Below are 14,455 nucleotides of genomic sequence, written 5' to 3'. Positions count from 1 at the left end.
CCTCAGCTTCCTGCAGCTCCTGAGACAAGTCTGTCCTCAGCTTCCTGTGGTCCATGTTCAGCGTCACCATGATAAACAGCCCTGTGACTACCTGTCACCCTGATTGATTATAGATGGAAGACACCTGAGATGATGGTTACAGGACACACCTGACTTTAAAGTGTCCCTGTGGTCAGATTGATTTCAATATTTTCCAGGACCTTTTCGTAAAGGGCAGTTTTTATTTAATTTTTAATATAATTGTCAATTTCAACTCGTTTCATTGACCTTTGTGGGTTTTTCGCTCCTTGACAAACAGGTACGAGCTCCTCCATTTGTGTCTGTTTATACTGGTTTCCTTTGTTCAGGATGAATAAAAGGTGATTTCTCCCCACGTCCTGTCTTACCTGATGTTCCAGCCACAGTAGTGCACCAGGTAGAGCACCTCTCCCCCCTCCACGTCTGCCTCTTTCACAGTGGCCTCGTACGTCTTCAGATTGCGGCCTCGCCCATACCTCACCTGCACCTTCATCCCCGGGGGGTAACACTCAAACTCCTCCCCTTCCTCCCCCTCCTGACTGCTGTCATCCCTGCAAGAAAAACAGTTCAGCACTTCCTGGCCCTAGGCTGACCCCCAACTGCACACCACAGAAGCCCCCGCCCCATCCACCCAGCTCCCTGCCTGCTGCACAGAAGCCCGTTATCTATTTTTAGCTCCGCCCTCACCTGCCCTGTCCCCTTACAATTTATTTCTTACTCAACTCTAGTCCGCTGTAACCTAAAGCAAGCTGCAGGATAAACAACTGCATCATTAACAGTAAACCAATCAGTTAAACAGTACATGTAGTGTTTTAGCAAATAAAACATGTTTAATGGCACTGGTTATGAGGAATAACTCTGCTTTAGGATTAGCTAATCCACACGTGAGGTTCTCATTCATACACACAGTGAGAAACAAAGCAGCCACAAGAAGGAGCTAGAGGGAAAGAGCCAGACGTCAAAGGTGGGAAGTGTGTTCTGGCAGTGTGGCAGGAGTTTTAGGTGCAGGGTCCACTCAAGAAGGTTAGCACAGCAACACCTTTGCAGGTAGCAGCGACTTAAAGCAGGTAAAGCGTTTGAATCCAGTTTGATCAGCACGGTAACCCCAAGCAGCACGAAGCTCAGACGTGTTAACGTCAAACCAAGAACGTCAGCTGGAAGAAACGGTCAAAAGACTTGAGGAAACAAATGAGACTTGAGACGCCTGAAGCAAAAAAAACAAACAAAACACCTCCGGGTGCTTCGTAGCGCCTCATGGTCTCCCTTCACACAGCAACACATCGTCAAACATTTACACCATGCAACTATTTAGGTGCGGTCCTTAAAAGTAAGAGTTTTCTAAAGGGATCGTTTAGATTTATTGAAGTTGTGTTCTGAAAAAAGTCATAAAGAAAGTGGTTTGTTTGTGGCGTGAACACAACTGAGGCTGACCGAGACGTGAAACGGCTCCTCCCGCATTAAAAACAGTGTTTGGAAGAGTTTCGGCTTGTATGAAGCTGAAGAGACAAACAACTAAAGCCACATTATATTTAGGGATGCACCGATCCACTTTTTTCACATCCGATACCCGATGTTTAGGATCAATCAATACCGATCCAGAAAAACAGTTCTGAATTAACTTCAACTTTTTTTTTTTTTTATAACACAAGCATAAATATACTGAATTACAAAAACTCTGCACCAGTACGGCACACTTAAACGCACCAGTAGCTTCACTAGCTTGGTCAAACGTGTAAAAACAACACAATTTCAATTTGTTCAGTCAGTGCAATAATGAGTTTAACATCCAGTGTAAAATAAATAATAATCAATTTACTGAAACTGACAAAAAGGACAGGTTGACAACGTTGGTCAAACATGAAAAAATAAACTTTAACAAACCTTTCAAATGGTTCAGGAATTCTAAACATAATGTAAAATAAATAATAAAGGAGCTGAAATAAGAGGGGAAAACAACTTCACTAGCTTGGTTGGCAGATATTTAAAATAAACAACAATCAGCTCCTGTCCTTAGGGTCACATTGTCACCGACACCCGACTCAGAATTTGTTTTTATGTTGATACTGATACTAATCTAGGATCGGTGCAACTCTAATTATAGACGCAAGCTGTGCTCGTGTTTCCACCCAGAGGAGGAAGCAGAAATGTTGCTTCTGACAGAGGAGCATCGAGTGAGCGACGTCCACTACAAAGTCCATTTCAACTGCACCCTCATTCAGTCACGGTGAACTGTGGTGCTTTGGAGCGACGGCAGAGCTCGACCGACAGCCAAGCTTCAACTGGACCAGGAAGTGGAAACACAGAAGAAAGCGGGTGTAACAGCGCTAACACTTTGACTGTGTTCATGATTAAGTCTCATTTCCATTGTCCGGTCTCACCTCGATCCACTTGGACTCTACTCTGGTCTGCACGGTGGATTTTGATACGACTTGAGTTCCACATCAACGTGGGCAGGACCATCGTAGCACGTGTTGAGATGTTGTCCATTTCTGAAGCAAGCTTGGGAGAAGCAATCGTCCATTTTCAGAAGGTTTACTCAACACGAATATAAGGTACAAAAATGATCAGCCCTGGGTAGGCCTGTCACGATAACAAATTTTGCTGGGCGATTAATTGTCTCAGAAATTATTGCGATAAAGGATAATATCGTTTGAAATTTAACAATAATTAATTGTCAAATTTTAGAAGAAATGTTGATTTGTTAGGCTGTAGTACCTTTTTTGACCACCTGATGGCAGTATAAGACTGTTTGGATAGTTGAGCAGCGTGTCTCTTTAAGAAAAATGGGAGGGAGGGCCCCAGTGTTGCCAGGCGTACGATAATTATCGTATTTGTACGACAATTTTGCCCTCTGTACAATCAATAATTCCAAAAAAAGGCTAACTATACGATAATTTGACCATTCCGTGAATGTGTGGTTGTAATCAGTTGTCATCAGCCTGTCGCAACTGTCTGTCGGAATTTTTTTGTGAACCCTGAAGGCATCTGTGTCTGGAAACAGATGCACGATTGTCTGGAAATTCCAGCCAATCGTGCTTTTCTAAATGTTACCTACGAGTGACGTGTTTGCCTCAGAACAACGGTCATGATTGGCTGAATAGTCCGCTGCGCCCACCCCATGAGTGAGGAAAAGAAAAGAAGAAGAAGCAGAGCCGGACTGGAAGCGGACCCATCACTACTATAGTGCATCAATAGATTTGTTATTCTGGTTATGGCGGGTGTACGATAATTTCCCTCAAAATACGATAATTTTATGTCTCTAGTACGATAATCCTACATTTCTCACCTGGCAACACTGGAGGGCCCTTGACATGACATGGTGAAAAAGACATGGCGTATGTTCAGTGATTTGAGCTCTTTAGCATTTTTCACACAAAGCTTTTAATAAAAATAAAATAAAAAAATCAATAAACAAGTTCTCAGCTTCTTTTTGCAGAGAAAAACAACTTTTTACATGAAGGCACGGGTTTCGACTGTGAATTTTGGAGCTTCGACGAGACGGAGATTTATTCCCAAGGTCGGCCTGTTAGCTTAGCTCGTAGCTTAGCTTCTCGGGTTAGCTGCTTTTAAAGATCCAAAAACACGATTTTGGACGGTTTAAACGAATTTTAAAGAGAAAGGGAGGAGTCAGTGACGAGCAACGAAGTTGAGCCTTTTGTCATCCAGTGTCTTCAGTAGAAAGAGAGAGACACGAAGAAACAAAGCCGATAAATGAAAATGAGGTCGATCATTTAAATTCATCGTGCGATTAATTGATTTATCGTTTATCGCGACAGGCCTAGCCATTAATGCCTCCCCATGTGGTCACAAGCAAACGGCGCTGAGCGTAGCTAGAACACGCATGTTCTTCAGAGCTTGGCCACACCTCCTAGGAGGAGTCACCACCGCCGGCGAATGGGAAGCCCTATCCTAACATGTGACCCAGCTCTCAGCCAATGAAAACTCACCGTCTTGTGTTCGAAAACAGTGGATGTTGGGATTTGTAGGCGTGGATCTAAAAACTACATTCCCTACTGAAAACGGAACCGTAAGTCTGTGTTTTAACACGGTATCATATTAAATAAATAAAACACATATATCCACACATTTCATTCATTCATTTCGTTAAGCTAATATATAATCTAAATAAAAATATACTTCACGCAGATGCCCAAAACTTCTGTGAAGTAATTATTTTCTACCCAAGTCGAACACAACACAGCGATGGACAAATAAGTGAAGTAAAGCCATAAAACACCCACCATCCTCTGCCACGGATTCATAAATGATGCCGAGTCGAGGCCACCTTCCAGACGTAGCCCAAAAATCGAGTCCCTCTGATTCTGTCATCAGCCAACCAGCTCAGAAACATCTGCACCTCCTCACAGCATCAGTGTTGCTTCACGTTGACATTTTCACGACTATATCGAGTAAATAAAAACGAACGTGCGAGGTTTTAAAAATGGCGGGTTTGATTCGTGTGAAGGAGACGCTCTCATGGTTGACGTCGCTCTTTGACCCATCACCAGCCTGCAGTCTGCTGACGTCAGATCTTCAGCCTGACCCGGGTCACTTGGAACTCCAGCCGAGGAGGTGGAGCTGAATGTAGGTGGGATCACCCAAAGGGAAGACTCGACACGAGTGGGGTCGAGTCAAACCCGCGGACAAAAGTGATGAAAAAGAGTTTATTTCTGACCAGACTGACGAGCTAAAGGCTAGTCTGAGTCCAGCTGAGAGCAAAGTGGATCGTTAACCGAGCTCCACGCTCTCATAGCGCTTCATGCAAACAGCACTTCATCAATCTTTGGCAAAAAGAGGATATTTCTGGCGGAAGCGCTCCAGCTAGCTGCTGCTATCTGAGCTCGCAAATAATCCTGTACTGAGAAACTGACACGAACGTTTTTTAAAATAATCAGAAGAACCACTGACATTTTCCAAACCTGAAATGGTTTGAAGACGGCAGGACTTCGCTCTGGTCCTGGCTGCATTCGGACTAGCTCTTAGCGCGTCCATCCTGTCAGAACTAAAGTCTATTTCTTCAAGCAGAGGCCGTTCCAAGTGCCATCTGCAACAGGTATGATGTTGACTGTCCATAGCCTCGCTTCAGAGCCCCATAAATAATTAAATGAATCTAAAGCCACATTTAAAAAAGGATAAATGTTCTGATAAAGTGAAATATTCACTTCAACTGCAGTTAAATCACTTTAGACCAATGATCACTGCTATGAGATTAAAACGATCTCTTAAATTAAAACAGTAAACTACCAATCCCTGGCTACAAAACAGATCAGACGCAACGCATGCATCATCCAGATTACAAGCTGTAAACATCAAAGAGGTGCGGCGTTATCAGAAAAGATCCGATCAGCGAACAGACGCGCTCCACTCGGCAAAAGGAACCGCGAGCGTCCACACGGTTCGGTCACCAGCATCATCTCAAGTACCGCGGCTACAGAGACGGACGCTACGAGCTGCAGCTCATCTTCGGAACATCCAGAACCCTTAACGAGTGGAAGTGCCCCCCCAGAGCAGGACTTCCTCACGTCTCGGCTGTAGAGGTCAAAGATCAAAACGGGCCTGAAAGTTCTGATCCAGGCACCGAACAAGAGCGAAACCATACGAACGGCTTCAGCGCCACGTTCACGTGAACTACAACGCAGACGCAGAAAACACCTGGTCGTTGCAATGCCAAGACTCGCAAATCTCATACATCTATAGTTTATTCACAACAGAATATGAACAAATCAAAGGGTTCAATTAAAAAGTGCAATTCGTTTTGGAAAAATCGGTTACTTTTTAATTTGATGACTGCAACTATAAATAAAACAGCTGGAGGAGGTTTTTTGTAACCAGTTAAGGTAATTTTCGTTTTTCAAAGAGGTCTGGGTAGAACAAGAGCATCGTGGAGCAGGACTATTCAACTGTTACTCAGGGGGCCACAGTTAGACCTTTTAGCGAATAGCTAAGATTCTTATATACCGTTTCTTTTTATACTTTATAGTTTTGCTATTTTCGGGTGTAACTGGGACCTTGAGTACACAATTTCGTTCCACCTCATGTACCACATGTGACGCGAATGACAATAAAGACATTTGAACTTGAGCTACTGCAGCCAAGAGCTCAGGGGCCGGACATCCAGCAGTTGTTGTCATGAAGTTTATGGTTTAAAATCATTTCAAGATGAACCCATAGTGGGACGAACTGAGTTCACTGCTGGGCCTGATTTGGCCCCCGGGCCGCCAGTTGGATAGCCCCGTCTTAGAATCTCTCAGAAGTAAAGACGGGCAGAGGTTCACCAGACTGAAAAACTCGAAGACTAGTGGGATGCTTTCATGATAAAGTTCCTCAACTAAAAACAGGGAAAACTTTGAATCTCCGGTTCATAATCTCACCAACAGATTAAAATAATCTGTAAAAATCTCTGAGCTCAAAGGACGAGGCTGAAAGTCAACACTGGATTGTCGTCATCTTCGGGCCCTCGGGGGCCCCTGCATTAAACGCAGGCCTGTTCTGGGCCCAGGAACACTTCCACGTATCATTTAGTGCTTCCCCAACCATTATACAAGCGGGGCGCCCCGTCCCGCCAGCAGGACGGAGCCCCCCCCCCCCGTTGACAACTGTATGCACCCATGTAGCGCGGGCTGCAATACAAACTGGATCCAAATTTTAAATTATTTTTTGAAAAACTACATCCTCCAAACTAAAGAGGAGAGAGATCATCCAGCCTATTGTCAATGTGCAGTTTTAAATCCTGCCTCTCTGATGGTATGGTGGTGCATTAGTGCCTCTGGCATGGGCATATTACACATCTGGAAAGGTTCCATCAGAAAAGTAGAAACATGTTTTAGAACATCTGCTCCCCTCCAGGACTACAGAACAGCTAGAATCATCCTTCAGACCAGAACGGGACCACATTCCCTCCAAAAACTCCAGAACTGGTCTCCTCAGGTCCTGGATGTTCACGAGTGTTGTTAAAAGAAGAGGGGGTTCTTCACAGAGGGAGCCATGGACAACTTTAGACAGATGTGTTGCTGCCATCAAATTCAGAATGACCTCATCTCTTCCTCAAATGAGCACAACTAGTTTCAACATCTGGCACGTTCACTTTGTTCCACTGTGAATAAAAAATATGAGTTGATGACGTTTGAAAATCTTTGCATTTAGTTTTTGTTTATACTCTTTTCACAACGTTTCAACTGTTTCCAGAATTGGGGTTGTACACGTTACTAACTCCGTGGTTCCCAACCCTGGTCCCTGAGGAACACCGTCCTGCATGTTTCAGTTGTTTCCTGCTCCAACACACCAGATTCAACGACTTCAAGTTCTGCAGATCAGGTGTGTCAAAGCAGGGAAACAAGTGAAACATGCAGGATGGTGTTCCTCAAGGACCCTGGTTGGGAACCACTGCACTGCATGTGAAGCTCCGTTTCAAGGCTGAGGGGTTAATGCCTCAGTGACAGCATTCGTACACATGGAACATTTAATAAAAGCTGGACAACAAAAAGCTTAAAAGTGAGAGACAGAAGAGTCAGAGACAGATGTGGAGCGGGCGGAGGCTCGCCACGGTTAAACAACCTCAGACAGACGGAGACGGAGCGCGGTGGCAGAGGGGCCAGGTGAAAGGTAGCGGTCAAAGCGCCCTACGACATCTCTTCCAGCTGATGCTGACCAAGCCAAGAAAAATAATTAGAGCAAAAAGCAGCAAGAGCTCAGTCAAGAAGGAGAGAGGAGATCTCCACTGTCTGGTTAGCAGGCAGAGGTGGATTGTGGGTATTAGTCACTGAGGTAACAGGGCTCGCTCCTCCTCTTTTGCTAATGTAGCACTGACAGAGTAAAACGACTGCTTCAGGTTATTTACCTGCTTTACATTCTGTAGTGTTTACTGACAGTTTCACCACGCAGAAGTCCTGCATGATGTTTGTGTGCCACCACGAGGATCCCGGCAGACCACCTACCCGGAGTTGTCTTTGCCCTCCGGCTCGTCGTCTTCCTGTTTCATGTCGTTCGCTCCGAGGCGAGACGTCGACGAGCCCTCGTCTGCATTTCCCTTTAAAAGTTCTCCATCTTCGTCGACGTTCCTTCCGCAGTCCTTCCCTTCAGTTTTTGAAGACTCGGACTCCGCCTTGTTGCGGGGCACATCAGGTTTTTCCTCCTGTGGGGTGGGGGGGGCCCACTTTTCTTAATTATTCAATGCCAGAACAGCAGATAAAGGTTTAATTCAAAGAGCATGTAGGAAAACGCACCTTGCAGACTGTGGGCGGTGGATTGTAAAGTTCTCCGTCCACTTGGGTCTTCAGCTCTGAGTTGAAAGCAGGAGGAGCTGCTCCTCCTCCCTCCTCCTCAGACTTGACCTCCCTCTTGGGACTTTGCTTCAAAGGCAGGTCCATCTTGAATGTGATGGCAGTGGAGGTGCAGTAATCCTCAAATCCATATAAATACCTGCAAGAGACGACATTTTAAACCAGAGCAAAATGAACGCTGAGAGCTGAGGGACTGGCATTTGTTGAAGATGCTGATTGTAGCAAAATGCTAGTTTAAAGCTGCACATTGATAAAAAGCCAGCTAAAAGCAGCAAAAGGCCAGCTAAAAACAGCAGAATGCCAGCTAAAAACAGCAAAAGGCCAGCTAAAAGTAACAAACTGCAAGCTAAAAGCAGAATACAAGCTAAAAGCTGCAGAATGTCAGATAAAGGTAGCAAAATGCTAGTTTAAAGCTGCAAAAGACTAAAGACAGCTAAAAGCAGCAAAATGCCAGCTAAAAGTAACAAACTGCAAAGCTAAAAGCAGAATAATACAAGCTAAAAGCAGGTGAATGCCAGCTATAAGCAGCAAAAGGCCAGCTAAAAGCAGCAAAAGGCCAGCTAAAAGCAGCTGAATGCCAGCTAAAAGCAGCTGAATGCCAGCTAAAAACAGCAAAAGGCTAGCTAAAAGTAACAAACTGCAAGCTAAAAGCAGAACACAAGCTAAAAGCTGCAGAATGTCAGATAAAGGTAGCAAAATGCTAGTTTAAAGCTGCAAAAGACTAAAGACAGCTAAAAGCAGCAAAATGCCAGCTAAAAGCATCAAAAGGCCAGCTAAAAGTAACAAACTGCAAAGCTAAAAGCAGAATAATACAAGCTAAAAGCAGGTGAATGCCAGCTATAAGCAGCAAAAGGCCAGCTAAAAGCAGGTGAATGCCAGCTAAAAGCAGCTGAATGCCAGCTAAAAGCAGCAAAAGGCCAGCTAAAAGCAGCTGAATGCCAGCTAAAAGCAGCAAAAGGCCAACTAAAAGCAGCTGAATGCCAGCTATAAGCAGCAAAAGGCCAGCTAAAAGCAGCTGAATGCCGGCTAAAAGCAGCAAAAGGCCAGCTAAAAGCAGCAAAAGGCCAGCTAAAAGCAGGTGAATGCCAGCTATAAGCAGTAAAAGGCCAGCTAAAAGCAGCTGAATGCCAGCTAAAAGCAGCAAAAGGCCAGCTAAAAGTAACAAAATGCAAGCTGAAAGAAGCAAATGGCCAGCTAATTGTAACAAAATGCTAATTTAAAGCTGCACATTGATAAAAAGCCAGCTAAAAGCAGCAAAAAGTTAGCTAAAAGCAACAGAATGCCAGCTAAAAGCATCAAAAGGCCAGAAAAAAGTAACAAAATGCAAGCTAAAAGCAGAATACAAGCTAAAAGCAGCAGAATGCCAGCTAAAGGTAGCAAAATGCTAGTTTAAAGCAGCAAAATGCTAAAGACGGCTAAAAGCCACAAAAGGCCAGCTAAAAGTAGCAAAGGGTAATCTAAAAGCAACAGAATACCAGCAAATAACCAGCAAAGAGCTACAAAATACCAGCTAAAGCAGCAAAATGCCAAAAAAACAAAGTATAAAAAGTAAAGTAAAAAACCCTAAGTTATAGCAACCATCCCTCATCCCTAAATATTTTGATATGCTAACATATCCTGTAATAGCACAAAATTAGCAGATGTAGTTAAGACTGAAAAAAATGTGGAAGACAAACAGAAGCGCAGGAAAATATATAAACTAATCCAAAGTTCTGAACACACGAGGCTGCAGAGAACAGGAACAGAAGGTGTAAATAAAAACTTCAGGGCACTTGGGGCCGTGTGTGCACGTACTTGCGGTAAGCACATTTGACATTGTAGCCGGCAGCCGAGTTGAGCACAGGGATGCCCAGGTCCTGGTAGACCTGCTTCCAAACGGAGCCGCTTTCAATCTGCTCAGAACACAAATAAGTTCAGCCACTTAATACTCCAATAAACTGGGAGCAACAGTCGGAGGGGGACTCACGCCGTCGAAACCGCCCAGCCTGTGAACCAGCCTGTAGAGCTTGAACAGGTTCAGGTTCTTGTAGCCGAGAACGGGCCGCTTGTTGATGGGAGTTCCTGCAGAGGAGAAACACGGAGCAGGCGCTTGAAAAAAGTTGATTTTAAAATGTTAAAATCAGATTTGTGTGTCTGTCCTGCACCCACCTCTGTCCTCCATGAACTTGTAGAGCTGCTGCAGAAAGTTCTCCCTCTCTTCCGGGAACGGTTCCACCTCCTCCTGCAGACGGGAAAACAAGAGTTTAGATGAGGTCCACTTGGATTTGGCGGGATAAGGAGACAGGAAATGTGCCTCTACCTCCTCCTCTTCGCCGCTGGCATCTTCTTCCTGCTCCTCTTCTTCATCCTCATCCTCCTCCTCGCTGCTGGAGCTTTCCTCTTTCACTTCAGTTTTCCAGGAGTCGGGTACAACCTGCGTCTGCTGGAAGTCCAGAGCTGCATCGAGCGCTGTCACAAACACAAAACTGTTTTTACACACGGATCCCCCGCCGCTCGTAAACAGACAATGAAAACTGCACCGGAAAAATAAAAACGAACCAGAACTTCATTAAAACCTGTTCATGGTTTTGGTTCATCAACCCACCTCTGCTGAAAAATAAAACTACTGTCATGGATCTGGTCAGCTGGACTTTCAACGCAATCGATAAAATCTTTTCAACAAAGCGACGGACCTGGAGAGCCCTCATGCCCCGCTGAGACGCACGCGGCAGGATACGTCATGGATCCGTGGGGAGTTTGGGAGCTGATGTGTCTTTCCGTATCGTCTCAGGAGGACGCTGAAGATGTTTATATAATTAGAATCACGATAGCAGGGTTTCTGCTTTTTGGCACCAGCGGATTCGTATGTTATCGGCTATTGAAAAAGACGGCTGCAGTTTTCCTATGGCTGAAACTGCTGCCGAGTCTGTGTGAAGGTTTGGTTTGTGCTTCGAGTACTCAAAATCAGCTGATTTACGAGCTAAGCTGTAAGATGGAAGCGATTTGTGAGAATCGCAGGCCACGTGCGCCTTCTGGGACTCGCCAGCATGTTGGGGACGACCTTGGAGGGAACTTATAAGCACGGACCCACACACGGAATGCCCACAAGTCTGGCCATTTTGGATCCAAAGTACCAGCGGGACTCAACGCTGACGAGAAACAACAGTCTGCCTGAATAAATAAACAATTGTAGCTTATCTGAATCAGACTCCCCCATCTGGCCTGGAAGCAGGCCGACTTATCAAATCTCTCCTGGGATATGTGTAAACTAAGGAAAAACTCTTGTCTATACCCCCCCCAAACTTCTGTGAAGAGCTGTACCGGCTGACACCAACATCTTATCAGGACTATGGACTATGTGGAAGTGCATCAAGGACAAATCTCTCCGTCTTGCCGTCAAATCCATATGCAATGTGTTTATAAATGTATAATAGAAATATATAATATAAATGAGTTTTTGATGTCTTAAATTGTGGCCTGACAAGGACAAGATGTGAAGAGATTTTTTTTTGTAATACCACTATCCTCTCCTCGTGACCTTTTCCCCTTTCCTATCTAAAAAGGACAAGGGGCCGCGCTCTCAGGAGAAGCAGCAACGTGCACTCCGCCCATCTTTCGGACGACTATACGAACGTAATCTCACTGTATTTCAGTACAGTGATAATAAAGATTATTCAGATTCTGAAACGGCTCAAAGGAGCTTTCAGCCACAGGTGGGTTTAAGTTGCATCTAAGCACCTTGGCAGCTGCTCGCTTCACGCTTTTGTAAAGCTGAAAATATCAGTCGTACTCCAATCACCTGCAAATAGCACGGCTGACTACTCCTGACTGTAATTATAAAGAATAAAGCGTGTGCGCATCAAAAGCTCGGTGAGGACTTCAAATAAAAATAGACTCCGTGACGACAGGAGCTCTGAACCGCTGCCTTCTCCCAGAACAATAAGAAAACTTTTCTGTCTTCAGTCTGCACACTCTCTGGCATTTTTCCTGCCACGTGTGTCAACTCAGACGTCTGGGACTGCGCTGCACCGGCTCAGAGATCTGCCTCTTGAAACCGTACCTGGTTTGAGCCCTGCGTCAGCTTTCGGAGGACAACTGCTGCTCATCTCACGGACGTCCTTCCGGAGCACCATGAAACTGTAAAAAAAAATAGATAAAATAAAACACAGCAAGACCAATTAATGTGCATAAAGAAGACATAATGAAGCAGTGATGCTCAGCTGTACGGAGATAAGTGTAAGTAGAGCCAAACGGTAAGAAAATCAGAGTTTCTGTTGAACACTGGGAGGTTTTCCCTCCTCCCCAAACTTAAGCAGCCATGACGGCATCCTGAGCCTCCATCCTTACATCTTTACAGCATCTGGGCAAAATGTTGGCGAGCTCGATGGATCAGTGGAGCCTGTGAGCTGGAAGCAGCAAGAGGCTTGGCTGCTGTTCAAAACACTTTTTACTGTGGTGATGACTGGACTGTCATGGAGGGAGACGTTAAAGCAGCGGGAAAGGATAACGTACGGAGGAAAACAGATTTGGTTTCCTGACGTTTCCTTTTTGACGCTCACTCACAAACCTGTGCCGGTTCAGACATTACAGTCAGACATGAGCTGTGAAACAAGCGCCAACTCTATTTACAACAGAGAAAGTGCATTTCCTGTGAAAATGAGGTGTCATTGCTTATTAACTTGCTGAAAAACAGCTGAAATCAGCTAAAAACGTGCTGAAATGGAAGAACAAGCTTAAATTAACAGAAGAAAGCAGAAAGAACACATACTTGCTGAATTAGGTTTAGCAGAAATGAGCACAAAAAATAGGAAATTAGCAAAAAAAGAAGCTAAACGTAGCTGAAAAGGTGAAAAGCTTAAACTACCAGAAGAACGTGGAAAGAACTGAAATGAGCTAAAAAATGTGTAATTAGCTGAAAAAGATAAATATAACATCAAAAGAACTAAATAGTAGCTGAAACTAGCAGAAAAAAAGCTGAAATAAGTGGATATTATCTGAAAAAGGCTGAAATTAGCAAATAACAGCTGAAAAGTAGCTAAAAAAAACACAGAAATTATAAGAAAGACGTATACAGAGCACATTTTTGCTGAAAAAAGTTTAAATTAGTGCAAAAAATGTGGAATTAGCCGAAAATCTAAAATTAGCATAAAAACAGCTAAATAGTAGCGGAAGTAGGAGAAAAAGCTGAAACTTGCATAAGTAAGCTGAAAAGAGCAAATCAAGCTGAAAATAGCAGAAAGACGTTAGAAGAAGCACAAAAATGTTGTAGTTAGCAGAATGAATCTGAAGGGAGCACAACGCAGCTGAAAAAACAGCTGAAATTAGCTGACAGTAGCTGAAAAGTTTAAATTTGCACAAAGAAGCTGACCCAGAACAAAAGGAGCAGTAAAAGGATGTAAAATGAGCTCAATTCAGTTTCTATGAGATAAAAAAGGCTAAATATTTCAAAAGGCTAAAGTTGCACCAAAACCAAAAGTCATAGCTGAACGTTTTGATTTTTGATTTGTTGAAATGGCACAAAAACCGTGGAACGAGAAAGATGCTGAAAAAGGTCCAGAAGAAAAATGGATCACAACAGAGCGAAGGCTTCATGTTCACTCTATTAAAGGCCCACCACTCCTGTAAGGAACTCGTGTTTTAGACCAAGACCGTCAAGTTGACAAACAACAACATCGACTGTAACCACTGACCTCACACGATGTCACGTATGTGTTGTGGATGACTCTCAGCTACCACCACAACAAATTTCAGCCTGATATCAGGTTCAGCTAATTCTTTTTTTTTTTTTTTTAACCCGTCCAGAGAACCTGACCGACCTGATTATTGAGCACGAATCAGGATTTCATGACAAACTATTCAGCAGCACGTTTAACCCAGAACCACGGAAGTCGACTCGATAAAGCAACGAGATGAAAAATCAATGGAAGGTAAAACTGTCAGCCTCATCCCTCAGCGACCATCAGCGTCTGTGCAAAACGCCATGAAGGTTCGTGACCCGCGCTGCAAAACGAGTCGGACTGAGCTCCGCCTGCTGCGCTACAACTGGAAATATTCATTATTGAGACTGGTGAAAAAAGAAGCCCGTAAAGACAGTCTTCTAGCGATCCCGGTAACTAGGATCACATCTGGCCTTAAGTTGGTTTATTTATTTATTAACAGATGTGCCTTCAGAAATTATA

General features: G+C 44.1%; 1 protein-coding gene across 1 annotated transcript in view; it reads right to left on the bottom strand.

Annotated features, from left to right (window-relative positions):
• arid4b (AT-rich interaction domain 4B) overlaps positions 1-14,455 on the bottom strand; it is a gene marked incomplete at its 5' end in the record, with an annotated part of 56,662 nt that overhangs the window by 7,563 nt on the left and 34,644 nt on the right. Inside the window, 8 exon segments of the mRNA XM_037678159.1 lie at positions 387-569; positions 7,953-8,149; positions 8,241-8,436; positions 10,092-10,189; positions 10,264-10,358; positions 10,446-10,518; positions 10,597-10,745; positions 12,337-12,413. Of these exon segments, the coding sequence (XP_037534087.1) occupies positions 387-569; positions 7,953-8,149; positions 8,241-8,436; positions 10,092-10,189; positions 10,264-10,358; positions 10,446-10,518; positions 10,597-10,745; positions 12,337-12,413 (1,068 nt within the window).

The sequence above is a fragment of the Nematolebias whitei genome, chromosome 1 (genome assembly GCF_014905685.2).
Source record: "Nematolebias whitei isolate Nwh7 chromosome 1, NemWhi1, whole genome shotgun sequence".
Lineage (NCBI taxonomy): Eukaryota > Metazoa > Chordata > Actinopteri > Cyprinodontiformes > Rivulidae > Nematolebias > Nematolebias whitei.
Note: the sequence above shows the minus strand (reverse complement) of the source record. Positions and strands in the feature narration are given on the sequence as shown.